Below are 13,366 nucleotides of genomic sequence, written 5' to 3'. Positions count from 1 at the left end.
CTGTACCTTTTCTACCTTATGGGCACTCTGGGAGTGAAGACCAGTCAGACCAGCAAGTTACATTCACATCAAAATGCAAGTCACGCATCTCAAGGCCCAGTGCTCAGCACTCGTACTTCTGTTGTAGCGCTGTGTAGGTGGCCTCGCCAGGTCTGAAACATCAGTTGTGTAAATGGGATGGCACCCGATGCCGTGACTATTTGGAATGTGTGTTCTGCTAGATGGTACACACCGCGTCTTGCCACTGAACACTCCCTTGTGCAGAAGAAAATGCGTATGAAGATAAAATAAATACTACCAGGGCAGGGAAGGAGACAAGCTCCACGTGCAGACCTGGCAATACCTAAGGGTGATTCCAGCTGGATCAAGCAATTACTGTCCTCTTCTCTCCTTCAACAGCCTTGCCTGACGCATCCTCCATCCCAGCAGGCAGGGTCTCTGCAGGATGCGAGTAGGGAATTTCAAGCAAGCCTTCAAAATGGTCATTTCCTACCCTCTCTGCAAATTTGGAGTAGGGTGATAGAAGAGTCCTTGCAAAGTTCTGCACTTGAGTCCTTGGGAACTCAGAGAAATTAAGCAAGTGCAGCTGTGGGCAAGAGGCAGAGACAACCCCCAGAACTTCAAAGGCTGACAACTCTTTCATGTTCCCAGTGGCCACAGCTCTGCTAAGAGACAAGTAGCTCACTAAGCCACAACAACTCCCTACCACACCAAGCCTTAAATTAGCTCGCAGCAGCAAAACAATGCATGCTCAAAGCCCCACACAGCCCGGCAGGGCTGCTCAGTGGCAAGGACTCACAGGATTGATTTCAGAGCACAACAGCAAGGACCACTGCACAGGCTGCAACAGTGCACTTCTGGGCTTATTTAAAAACTAACCAGGCAACCTGCCCTTTCCCAAACCAAGCACAGGAATGTGGTATATTTATTGAATAGGCTGAATTTCTCCTGGTTCTGTCCTGTTGAAACCAAGCAGGGAATTAGAGCAAATTACATTCTCTTGCTGCTAAAGCATTCTTGATCTTCTGTGGTTTGGATTTCTTTTTCAGGACTTTAAAGAAAGGCAAATCTTGGATACCTGTTCTCCATGCAGATGCCTCAGCAGGGAGCATGGATAGAGAGAATAGCAGCAAGTCACTCTTTCAGCATGTCCTTTAGAGCTGTACTGAGACTGTGGCAGCTCATACCATTTCTTTTGTCTGACCTACTGATAGCCAATATCTGCAAAAGCCATAAACAGATTGAACCCCGCTTTGGGAACTTCATATCCATCCAACCTCCCACAAGAACAGCTAGCTTGAAGACTGTTTAAATTAGAAGGGAAAAATCTCCGTCTCAGTGACTTCTCTGAAATCTTTTGTCTCTGTGTTCACAAAAATCTCATGAGCTATGCCAGGTGGAATGCACATCTCCAGCATACAGCTCAGGAGAGCGCAGTCTGTTTTAATGACAGTCATTCGGGTGGCTCAAAGCCCAGCTACTCCCCAGGCCAGCTCAAGTTTCCAAGCTGAGTGTCCCAGGGAATTATCTGGCCAGCAGGCTATCACTCCCTAAGACTGACTGGATAAAGGGGAACCAGAGGAATCCCCAGTGGCAAAAGAAAACTGTGCAAGGAGACTTTCAGCTGTTGGTGAAGGAAACTAGCTGCAGAGAAGGGGAAACAGAGCGACAGATGCAAACTTCTCTGTGATTTAGAATAGAAATTGTTTGCAAAGTGGAGTTTATTCTCCTTAGAGAGGGGTAAGCCATACAGAGCGCGCTGTGGAATAGTGAGACAAGAGGCAGAGAAAAACACATCAGTGTTTATTATTCCACACAGAGCTTTCTCTTTGCTACCCAAATCAAAGAGAAGCTTATTTTCAAAGAAAGAATTCACAACAGAAAGCTGATATGCCTGTTCCCATGACTGCTGATGTCCAGGCCTGGGTAACCTGCCAGACCAGGACCTTTTGGTGGGATCCAACAGCAGTGCTGTTGGTCAGACCCCAGGCAGGGGCCAGGGAGCTCTGCACCTCTAGCTGTCAGAGGACACTGTTGCAGATGCTGCCAGCAGTCTCCTGCACCTCAAAATGCAGTCCTACTTTGTGACTATCAGGGCTTCAGTTCTGTAGGGAATGGAATATTTGACTCTCATTACCCCAAGAGATGAATCAGCAACAAATTGTCATGCCTTTCTTCCTCATCTTTTAAAAAGCACAAATACATAAGTAACTTCCCTCGCTTTGCATCCAAACTCGTCCTCTCTTCTTACTCACCTCATCCTCTTTTGCGTTAAACCTCAGTCGCTTAGTCATGCCTAAAATTACACTTTTGTAACCATGATGTAACATGCCTACTTTTCTGAGCACTAGAAAAATAATAGTAATATTTAAGCTTCCCTGCCTTCCTTCCTTCCTCTGCTCTCTAACTCTCTAACCACTGAACAACACTCCTTCCCAGCCTAGTAAAAAGCTAGCTTGCAGATTCTTTACAGTTCCATGACCTGGGAGTAACCCCACAAGATACTGTAACAGAAACTCAGAAACCCTAAGGTTGTCTTCAGGCAAATAAATAAGCACACACACACACATTAACACACACAAAAAAAGCAACAAGAATGAAGCTTGTCAGATCAAACTGAAGGCTCTCTCTGAACTCACGGGACTCAAGAGTGGCTTTAGAAATATCAGTTCTTCCATTCTTACTCATGCTCACTCTTCTTTGGAGGGCTGCAGAAACAGTCATATATAACACATCTTAACAGCTAGCTACAACGACTAAGCTGTGTGGTTTCTGAGCCAAGATGCATATCTGAGTGAGCCTGCTGAGAGCCGCTCCATGTTGTGGCACCGTTTCATGTGCCTGAGTCTCTGCTGGCTCAGCACATGCTGGGGATCAGCTGTAGTCCAGCAGCAGCTCCTTCTGCTTCCATGTTTCAGATGCCCTTCAAGCCTTCACTGTGTGCCAGTGACCTTCCTCCCCATCATGAGTAACCATGAGTTGGTTAAAAAAAAAAAAAAGACACAGATGCACTATTGATATGTCGGATACGAAAGATGCTGGCCATAGCTGCCCAGGGATTATTTCTCCTTCTCTGAAGGCCGTTTCTCTGTTGGGGGAAAGCTGAGCTGCAGCAGGAGCTGCACCCAACCCTGCCCTGCTCATTGCTCAGCTCACCTCTTATATTTATCCCGTGTCTCTTAGAGCTTGCCAGGTTTCCCCTCATCTCCACTGCACTTTTACTGTGTAAGAAGCAAAGACCCTATCCATACAGTCTTTTCCCTCCTGCCACTTTAGTTGTTGCACATACTCAGAACCTGCCCAAGGTTTCAAAGACACTAACACACTGCCCTCCCCTTTCCTCTACCATGGTAAATAGAACATGCTGTCTGATACACATCAACCACAGACGAGCCCATCTCTCTCAAGCAGCTCACTGTGCTCGGCCACACAGCAGCATGAATGCTTCTGTCATGCAGGTTTGGCCAGCTGCACACCCCAGACACACAGACATCGCCTGTAAGGGGTTAGGCTACTCAAGAGATTTGGTGTGCCTGCAACAGACCCGCTGGCTCACGTCTGAACTAGATCACATAGGAAAGCACGCCTGTGCCTAGGAAGAAAGGCCCTGAACCCCAGAAAGCCCCCCAGGTGTTGGGAGCAGAACAGAAACTTCTTATCAGCAGATCGCTCTGGGCTTGTCACTTCTTGTCAGCCACGTTCTCCTCAGAGGAGCAGCTCTCTGGAGCGCTGTTAAAAACATTGCCTAAGCTCCAGGGTACCTCCACATATGGCCCAGGCTGTTCCCTCAGGAGAGAGGAGCTTGGCTTAGACCACTGCAATCCAGAAACATGACCCACAAGGAAGAATGACTTCCTCAAACAGGAAAAAAAAATGTCACAATGGTCAGCCCTGCCAAGACAGCTGGAAAAGCCTTTCAGTCACGGACATCCTCTTGCTGGGAAGGGAACAAAATATGTGAGCATTTTAAATTAAATTTAAATAGTTTGAATATTTTTATCAAATAATTTTAAGTGGTCACGGGAGTATTAACAACGTCAACATTACATAATCATCAAGTATTTAATGCTAACATTAAGCAAGTACTCCAATCAATGAATAGCTCACTAGACTGATAATTAAACAGATGGCTTCAATAACGCTGCTCTGGCACATGCACTCTTTGAATCAACCCTGTGCAGTATGAAGTCGTATGATCTTGTCATGACCTTACTTTGAATCTTTAGTTAGAGCCCACAAGCTAAGCAGTGGTTTTTCTCCGGGCAGGTTGGAACAATATTTAAGAAAAGGATCGCAAAGCAGAAACACGTGTGCTGCTGGCATCAGTGCCACTGACTCAGCACAGTGACAGCCACTCTCTGACTCAGGAGCAAGGCTAAAAGCACATAGCTTTGTACTGCAAGGAAAGGCAGCTCTGTCCACCTCGAGAGACCCCAGCGCTATTTATAACATCACTGTCCACCTCCCCATGCTACCATCTCAAACATCAGCAGACCAGATAAAAAGGCTAACGGATCCTTGCCCCCTCCTGATGTGCAGCAATAGCAACTGCCACATCCTGCCCCAGAGTTTACACTGAGGCCAGATGAGCTAATCTGTACTGATTTATACAAAACTTTGGGAGTTTTCCAGCCCTTCATTACTACAGCACTAGCCGAGTGCGTAGCCTCGGCGCCAGTTTCCTTTGGGTGCTGAATGACCTGTGTCTCTGAGCTGCTTGCCAGCAAAGAAAGGAAACACGATATGCTCAGCTAGTTTTGCTGCAGAAATAGCTGCAAGCATACAGGCACATGCACATACAGGTGCACACTCCCCAGCTGGATGTCTAGAAAGCAACACAGTGTAAACAGAAATCTGAAGGGGATGGAAACTTCCAGCCTTTCCGGGACAGGTCCAGGTCCAACACCCCCATCCCTGCACTGTGTGGTTTGTCCCTCTGATAACAGGAGGAGGTAGGGCAGTGGGAAAGAAACAGCCAAGCAAAAAGGTTCCTAAATGGTTATCTTTGACCTTTAGGGGCACTTTGCTTCCTGAGAAATGCAATGGAAAGCTCTGAGTGCTGTAGGAGCAGCTGTACGAGAAGTGCAGCGTTCACCTCACTCAGGCAACAGCAGACCACAGGCCACACACCACAGAGCAGAGAGCAGCACCCTGGAAAAGGAAATAAGTGTTGTGTGCTGCTATGACCACATCAGAGTTACAAGAAGCCTGGACAACAGGCAAAAAGTGAGGCACCACAGCCTTTCTGTACTGCCCAGCAGCAACACAGCAGGTGGCACTGAGGTTAACACATGCAAGGGAAGAGCTTCATGGACCACTTCAAGGGCACTGGAGTCAGCGAATGCTATTCAACACCAAGCACCACCTCTTCCCTTGCCCTTCAGACTGCCACGTGAAGTGCTGCTGGGGCTGGCAGGCACATGAGGGAGCATTGGTGCTTTAGGGGATGGCAGCACTTGTGCTCAGCAGTAAGTGACTGACCTGCTTCCAAAGCACTTCCACACCTAGCTGAGACCTGGAGGAAAGATGAGATGGGGACAGGGGAGAGGCTTGTATCCAGCTTCAAACACCACACAGCACACCATCTCCAGCATGCAGGGAAGAGCTCCCAGCCACCCACATCCAAAACAGAGCTCACAAAACAGACCCAAAACGATGTTTTAGAAGCACAGGGGGTCTTCTCAAAATGTTTCCCACCTACATTTCTCTCCACCTGAGCTCAAGCTTGAATTTCTAGATTATTCCCCTCCCTGATAGCCAAACAGGGCTTGGGCTACTCAGTCTGAGCTGCCCACCTCATTGTTCCTGATCCAGCATTTTGGTTGCCCCAGAGCTCCATGACAGGGAGCAAAGTGGAGGCAAGCTACCAGGTTTCTGCCACACTGCTGGGGAAGGAGCAGGGTCCCGGACCCTGACCAAAGGCCTTCAGAGCCAAATGAGAGGACAGTGCCATTTTCTAGAAAAATATATCTTTATTTACCATCTCTGTTTTGCTCAGGAGACACTCATAGGGGGGTCATGCAAGTGGCAGCCAGGGCCAGGTCTCCACAGAGGGCCTGAGGCACCGTAAAGGCGGGAAGGAGCTGGAGCCACTGTTTTCACCTCAGGCTTCACTGTCCTCCACTGCCACGTTGCTCAGGTCTTGTCAGTGAGTGGGGCTGACATGTGGGGGGCACCTGGCCCCCCAGCCATCCCCCCACGGCCCCACAGTGTGGAGAGGAACCAGCCAGATCATGGTTTCTCAACAGGGCTGGGACCCCCCCACGGCGCCACCACTTCCAGAACATTCCTTGTGAGGCTGTCAGGGCAAGTTAAATAAAGGGGGCTGGAAGCATTATCTGGAAAGGGAATAGTCCATAATTTAACACAGAAACAAATCTGTCACACTTAACAAGCCACCTGGCAGGTGGATATCTGTCAGACAGCAATTACAGTGCCAAATGCCCAGGCAGGGCAGGCAGCCACTGCTTGGGGCAAGGAGCCTGAGTTTGTTCTAACACCACCACCTGCGGTGTGGCATGGCATGGTCCAAGCTTGAGGGGCCTCCTCAATGCCATCCAGCTGTCCCCACATGCGTGCTGGCCCAAGCTCCCTGGGGGCACAACACCACGTGTAAGCCAAAGCCGTTGAGGCCCCAGCACCTTCTCAGGTAGCACAGCCTTCTTGAGCAAGTAGTGAGTTTCAACAGCATCTCTGATGCTCTACGTTTTTGGTTTGTTGTTTTACTCAGAGGAGAAAAATGTGTGATTCTGTTCAGGTCACCACAGGACAGCCTAGGTGCTTCCCAGAGGCCCGGTTTAGAGCTTTTACCAGTCACTTGAGCCCACTCATGCGAAAGACAATAACATTGTTCCTTCTTCCTAGCGAGAAACCCTGGCTTGGCATGGGGCTGCTGTCTCTCAAGCAGCCCTTACCTCCTGCACATGCCTGGGAGAGTTAGGGGGGCTGCCAGCCACGCTCCAACAGTGCCATTTAAAGCTTGAATAACCCAAAAAATGTCTTGGATTCCTCAAAATTTACCAGAGAGATTTTGGAGACATTGACATACAGACTGTCCCTCTCCCTGAGCTTGAATAAAGCCCCCAGATAGCTTTTCCGGGCCCACATTTTCTGATTTGCACAGTAATTGAGGTATTTGTCCTCCATCAGCACGTGGCTGCCTGGCGAGGTCGGATTTGTCTTGTAGACAACGTGGCTCAACATCTGGCTGCTGCAGGTGCTTCCCCGGAAGAGCACGTTGGAGTACACGAAGTACAGGCCAGTCTCATTGATCACGAGGCCCTGGTTGCGGTACTGAATGCCATTAGTGAAAGCGTGGCCAGAGATGGGCTCCCACTCCAAAGGGAGGTCCCGCTGCGTGGGGTTTCCTGGAAGCCGAAAGGAGAGAGGCATTGCTGTAAGTACAAGCATTAAGGTGTCTTTTCGTAAGTTACACCCCATGTCACAACAAGTCACCTGCTTTCTATGTCCTTATGTGTACGGCATGAAAAGTCTGTTCCAACCTTGGGGAGGTGGGAGCTCTCACCTGCCATGTGCTCAGCTAGTGCTGAGCTGCTCCTGAAAGCTTTCTGCCCAACACACTCCACAGACTAAACAAAGCCCAACCCAAAAACTAGAGCTCTCATTGAAGAGCCTGAATAAGGGGAAGATTTTAGCTGTGGGGGTAACTTCCAGCTGCCAGAGCACACACATTACCAAAGGAAACTGAGAAAGCCTGTATGAGGCAGCTCTTTACAACAATAGCCAGGCTGCCCTCTCACCCCAGCCACATGTGCCCCGTCCTCTGCTCCCACATCTTGCTGGGCCCTCAGCACATACCTGTTAAGTGTGCCGCTTTCCTCACTTCCTTTTTCGCTGCCTGTCTCTCCTGCCCTGCATGAAAATAGAGAAGGCATTAGCTATATGCTCGATGGAAAAGCCAGCCCAGAGAGCAGAAGGGAGGTGCCCATGAAGCTGAAATGGTGCAGATTCACGGCAGCACAAGGCACCTAGGCACCATGGCTTAATGTGAAGAGGCAGAGAGGTGCTCTGACAAATACTGCAGGGAAATAGGAAGAGTTAAAAAAAAAAAAGTTGAAGTAAAGGATTCAGACATGACCAAAAGCAAGGGGAAAAACAAAAGAGCAAGGAGAGAGTTTTCATCTTAAAATGGCTTCATCAGCGGGCTCAAGCAGAAGCCTCTCACTCAGGGTTTAGGAGAGGAACAACACTGCCCCTTTATCTAGCATCTTTTTCCCATACCAAGGTGACTGGTCATGTGCTGTCATAGAGGAGCCTATTTTACTGCCCCCCCTCCACTCCAGCACTGCCAAGAAGTCCCCAAGGCAGTAGAAATCTGGCTGCTGAGTACCAAACCTCCTAACAACTGGAGGAAAGACATTTGAGACATCCTACAAACCGTCCTGCTGGCCCCACAGAGAGGTAGAACTCTCTGTCCTCAGAGAGGCAGAACACAGGTAGCAAAATTCTGCCTTCCCTGGAGGGCTTGGGTCCCCCTGGAGACATGGGCCAGTCACAGTGACTGGACTCTGTCCCGCTCCATCTTGCCCTTCCTCTCAGCATCTTCTTCAAAGCATCAAGTTTTCAAACTTTAAAAACTTACTTTCTCAAGCCAATTAAATTTCCCTCCTCTCTCTCCCTTCTCTTTTACATTATTTCAGTGGCTTTATCCATCTCCCTCAAGAAATTAAGGGTTACTAATTATGACTTGTGTTCAATTTCTGCTAAAGCAGCCTGTGGTCAGAGCACTAAGCATCCAGTTAAAACAACAGCTTCCCTTCCCTTAAAAAATAGATTACAAAGTTTGTTGAAAATTGGATTTCCAGGAGACTGCTTTTTCCAGATTTTTTTTTCTATTTCCAAATTTGATTTTATTCTGTATCAGAACACACCTGAAAATAAATGAAGTTTCCTACTAACCAAAACTCTGAAAGGAAAGAAGAAAAACCTTTTCAAATCTGTCAAAAAAGGTTAGAAGAGCTGAAAAATTCTGATTTGGCCTTCTTTAAAAGGATATCTCATCACTAAGACTATTAATGTGGAATGTAAAAGTAAAAATAATAGTTTGAAAAAGCAAAATATCGATTTAAAAATTGTTCCATTTAGACCAAAACTGTTTTCTTCCCTAAATTTAGAGAAATTTCTAGGTTCTTTGGAAAGTTTCAATTTCACTGAAATGACATTTTTGTAAGAGAAAAAACACCATATAACGAGGTTCTTCTCAACTAGTTTTGGTTGCAGTGAGACTGCATACCAAAAAAAATTAGGAAAAAATAAGTTGCCTTCTCAAGGGTGCGAGTGAATCCCCCACCCCCAAAAAAAACGAAACCCTATATGTCATCCCAAAATCTTAACAAGCGAGGAGACAAAGCAGAAATGTGTGGTGCCCATCTTGGTTCTCTGTTCTCCTCGTTCCATGCACATTGTTGCTGAGCGTTAAGACAGCCAGAACTGATTTTCACAGCAGAATCCCCCCTGTACCAGTGCCCCACTAGGGCCTGGGAAGCCCCAAGGCCGAGGCAGACTGCCCCAGGACACGTGGCTGACACCACCAAGCACTCCAGCAGGCAGGGTGCAGGACTCCTTCTCTACACCCCAGAGATAAAGCTCTCCTTTAGCCGAGCAAGTGAAGGGAGCACTTTCAGAGCATCAGAGCTGCAGCCCTGCCTTTATCCCCTGACAAGAGGAGGAAAGAATTTGACAGGAGCATTCACACGTGCAGGCAAGGAGGAGTTCCTCTACCTACATCAACTCACCTATGAGCTTCTCCAGAGCTGGAGGGATGTGTTCAGTGCTGGCAGACTGTCAAAAAAGAAGAGCGACAAGCTCTCTTAGCAGGGTGAGAGCATAAGGGCATCATCTAGATGCAGCCAAAGACTATCCTCAACAACAGCTAGCTCAGGCAGAGCTGCAAGGTGGTGAGAAACATACAGGGAGAGAGACCCTGCAGCACTCAAACAAAAGGACATCCAGATATATCACAGTCACCAACAGAGCAGTCCTCCACAGCAATAAACAGCCCCACTCACACTGGCGTGGCAGACACGTTGCTGCCACCAATTTTTCCCCTCTGCAGCCTTTGCAGGCAGCCAGCCAGACTTTACCTCTCTGAGCTCTGCCAGTTGCTTCTCCAGATGGAAAATCTGAAACATGCTCAGCCCCACTCCAGTGAGGGCCATCAGGATCAGCAAGGAGATCACCAGGAAGCCGATGCTGCTCCTTTCCCTGTTGCTCTTTGGCTTTCTCCTCCGATCAGGTGCCGGTGGTGGGAAGGGAGCAATAGGGGGTGCAGGAGGGCAGGAGGTACTGGCATTGGCACAGCCGTCCACCCAAAATATTTGTGGGTACATATAGTTCAGGTTCTGCTGCATGGCTGGGAGTGGGATGGGCTGGACGTGCTTTGCGTGATCTTCCATGTGGCAGCCAAAAACTGCCGGGGCTGGCCCAGACTGAGCCCTGGGGGAAGACCCAGCTCTGCTTTTATATGCCTGCATCACTCCAGCAGTGAACACCCAGCTCAGATGCTGCAGAACTCTATGAAAGCCTCAAGCAGAAACAGCAAACCCCCAAAAGCTTCCGCCCTCGTCTGCAAGTTCGGGGCATCCGCCTGCTCCTCCCACACTGCGGCAGCACGCACACACAGCGGGACGAAGCCGGTGGCAGACGGCGCTCGCACAACACGAGCCTCGGGAAGCAGGTGCACCCAGCAAAGTGCTAGCAGCGCACCCGAGGGCTGTGCTGGCAGCCAGGGGCTGAGTAATCAGCCCAGCGCACACCCACCGGCCAGCCACCCTTTCCAGCAGCCCACTCAGGCAGAGGCAGCTGCTTTTCCACTGCGGTGCCCTGCACCACGAGCAGCGGGAACGACAAAGACTCTTCTGCTTCTGGCACCCTGCACGTGAGGCAGAGCTGAGGGCAATCCCCTTGGCAGAAGGATAAAGACCTGATCCCAAGTACATCTGCAGGCACTCAAGAGTTGCTTCACTTCACAGAGGACAAGTTACTGCTCTCCACTGTATCCCACCTTGTCTGCACCCTATGGCACAGATCCTGGGTATAATTTCGCATATACCCTGGTTCCAGACACCATCCCACTGTGCAAACCAATGCAATTGACAAGAGGAAGATATTGGTGTTGCAGCCTCAGCAGAGCTGCCCCAGCACTAACAGCCCAAGCACATCCAGTGCCATGGGCTGCCTGCACCACACCAAATCACAGGGGGGCACTGGCCAGACTGAGCAAGCAGTGCACTGTAACACCAGAAACATCACCCTGGGGCAAAAGCAGGCTCTTCTAGCAGCTTCTGCTGCCACACTTACCTCTGCAAATACTATCTCTAATCCCACACCCCTCTTGAAGCATTAGAGAGGGAAGGGTTGTTGTTGTGTTTTTTTTGTTTGTTTATTTTTTATTTATTTAAATCTTCTCTTCATGACAATGGTGAGTGCTGCAGCATGACCTAACCGTGGTGAGAGACTCATGATTAAACCTGGGATAGATGCTGAGCTACACACCTTCATAGAATTTCTCTTACCTTTCAAGAAAGGATCCAGAGTTTGGGCCACTCTGCAAGGACAGAATCATGAGGAGACAAGAACATTTTTATTTCTCAATTTAAGGCTTCGTTGGCCACAGATATCTAAGTGGTGGCAATGAGATTTCCCATAGATTTACAGGCACTCTCAAAACACTGTCCATAGCAATTTGCTCTTCCATTTCACAGACGTGTGTACTTGTAGGGGGACAGTATTGAACAAAGGAAATGCTTAATGCAAGAACAAACTGGAGTTTTGTCTCTTGTGGCTGAAGAAAGCAGCCCCAACATGGAGGCTTTGATCTGGAACATCAAAACCTGGAGTTTGAGGACAGCATGCTTCAACAACATACGCACACTGGTTTCTCCAAAGCAGGGGTTGAGTTGTGCCTCCAACCGCACCGCTAACAGTCAGATGTGCCCTCAAAGCCCTGCACCACCAGCCACCCCACTGCTTTTTGAAGATGTTCACCACAGCCGCTTGCTGAAGTGATGATTCTCAGCTGAACAGTTTCAGCAGCCTGTCTGTGTCTTCCTTGTACTTTTAGGTTTCTAGACACAAGAGTAGCACAAATCCACCTCCAGCAGTTCATGCCTGATCATGCCTACCCTCAGCATAGTCCATCTCAGAACAACGAGGACAATGGCACCACCATACCCGTGTTGTTTTTTTTTTTGTTTTTTTTTTGTTTTTTTGTTTTTTTTTGCAACGTGGACCATGCACACCACTGGAGCCCCTCAACTGCTGTAAAAATACAGTAATGGCCCAGGGAGCAAGGACCAAAGCCCAGAACTTCCTTGGTCTCCAAGTACTCTCTTGAAACAGGGTCACCTCTGCCTCTCCTCCACCGGGACATTTACAGGTCTTCACCCTCCAGGTTAGGCCCACACCTTTTTCTGACATTTCACCACAGACAACTCATCCTGGTGGGATTGTGGGCACATGAGCAGGCTCTCTTAAATGTCATAAGTGCACTTATCAGTCACCCACTGCTTCCTATTTTCATAAAGATGCCTTTTTTTTTTTTTTTTTAAATGGGTGGGTGAACTAATGAAAGCCAGGAGCCAAAATTTAGGCAAGGTTGTTCTCACCCAAAATGCTGGTCAGGGACAGCTGAGCAGTAAAAAAGGACATAAGGACAAAAGGGGTGTCTGATTTGTCTCTCTGCCAGAAGATTTCCAAATGTAAACACTTTCCCTACCCTTTATCAGAGGATCACGTATGCCAAAAATCAGCAAAAACGCAAGGAATGGTTACACAGATAAAAAAATGGTAACTTGCTCAGAAGAATTCTTCTCCCCATCTCCCCCTGCCCCCAGAGGAAAGGTGGGAGTCCTTATTAGCAAGACACAGCACTATGCTAAAGTTTGTACTGACAGCAATTAGAATCAGGCAGCAGCAAAGAAATACATATACAAGTTCATATCAGTAGGTTTAAAGACAAAATAATGCATTTTTTTTATATATATCAAGGAAAGCAGAACTTGGATAATGATCTAGATCTAATACTTGACAGAAAAATAAAATTAAGTTCAGTGTGAGCTGCTGCGTAGGAGGGAGACTCATCAAGGTTCTGGACAGATACACGTCTGAAAGCGATTAACAAATATTTCCTATTATAACACTGACTATTGGAAATGCTAAAAAGCAACTATTGAAAGCCCACAAGGCTGCATAAATTACACCCAAGAACAACTGAAGAAGTGGTTGAGAAACATTCAGAAAGACAGCATTCAAAGCCAAGGGTGTGTTGGTTTCAGAACATTAACCCGAAAGCCAGGAGAGGCAATCAGTACAAAACCACTAAGTGCCAGCCACATAGGGCAGGAGA

At 48.2% G+C, this 13,366-nt stretch overlaps 1 protein-coding gene across 1 annotated transcript; it reads right to left on the bottom strand.

Moving 5' to 3' along the window:
- Positions 1 to 4,716: 4,716 nt before the first annotated feature.
- FASLG (Fas ligand) lies at positions 4,717 to 12,871 on the bottom strand. Its single transcript, XM_080601424.1, has 4 exons — positions 10,104 to 12,871; positions 9,756 to 9,801; positions 7,819 to 7,872; positions 4,717 to 7,367 (listed from the first exon to the last, which is right to left on the bottom strand). The coding sequence occupies exons 1-4, from the start codon at positions 10,491 to 10,493 to the stop codon at positions 6,973 to 6,975; spliced, it is 885 nt and encodes a 294-aa protein (XP_080457550.1). The 5' UTR covers positions 10,494 to 12,871; the 3' UTR covers positions 4,717 to 6,972.
- Positions 12,872 to 13,366: the final 495 nt, after the last annotated feature.

The sequence above is a fragment of the Anser brachyrhynchus genome (assembly GCF_964034855.1).
Source record: "Anser brachyrhynchus genome assembly, chromosome: 8".
Lineage (NCBI taxonomy): Eukaryota > Metazoa > Chordata > Aves > Anseriformes > Anatidae > Anser > Anser brachyrhynchus.
The sequence above is the reverse complement of the archived record's forward strand: the minus strand, read 5'-3'. Positions and strand labels throughout refer to the sequence as shown.

What these genes read in the sequence shown, in the direction of transcription:
- FASLG (XM_080601424.1), bottom strand. Translation starts at nt 10,493, where the DNA reads ATGCAGGCATATAAAAGCAGAGCTGGGTCTTCCCCCAGGGCTCAGTCT. An exon ending in AACTGGCAGAGCTCAGAGAG is followed by an intron (nt 9,802 to 10,103) that starts GTAAAGTCTGGC and finishes CTTTTTTGACAG; the next exon opens with TCTGCCAGCACTGAACACAT. An exon ending in GAAAGCGGCACACTTAACAG is followed by an intron (nt 7,368 to 7,818) that starts GTATGTGCTGAG and finishes TTCGGCTTCCAG; the next exon opens with GAAACCCCACGCAGCGGGAC.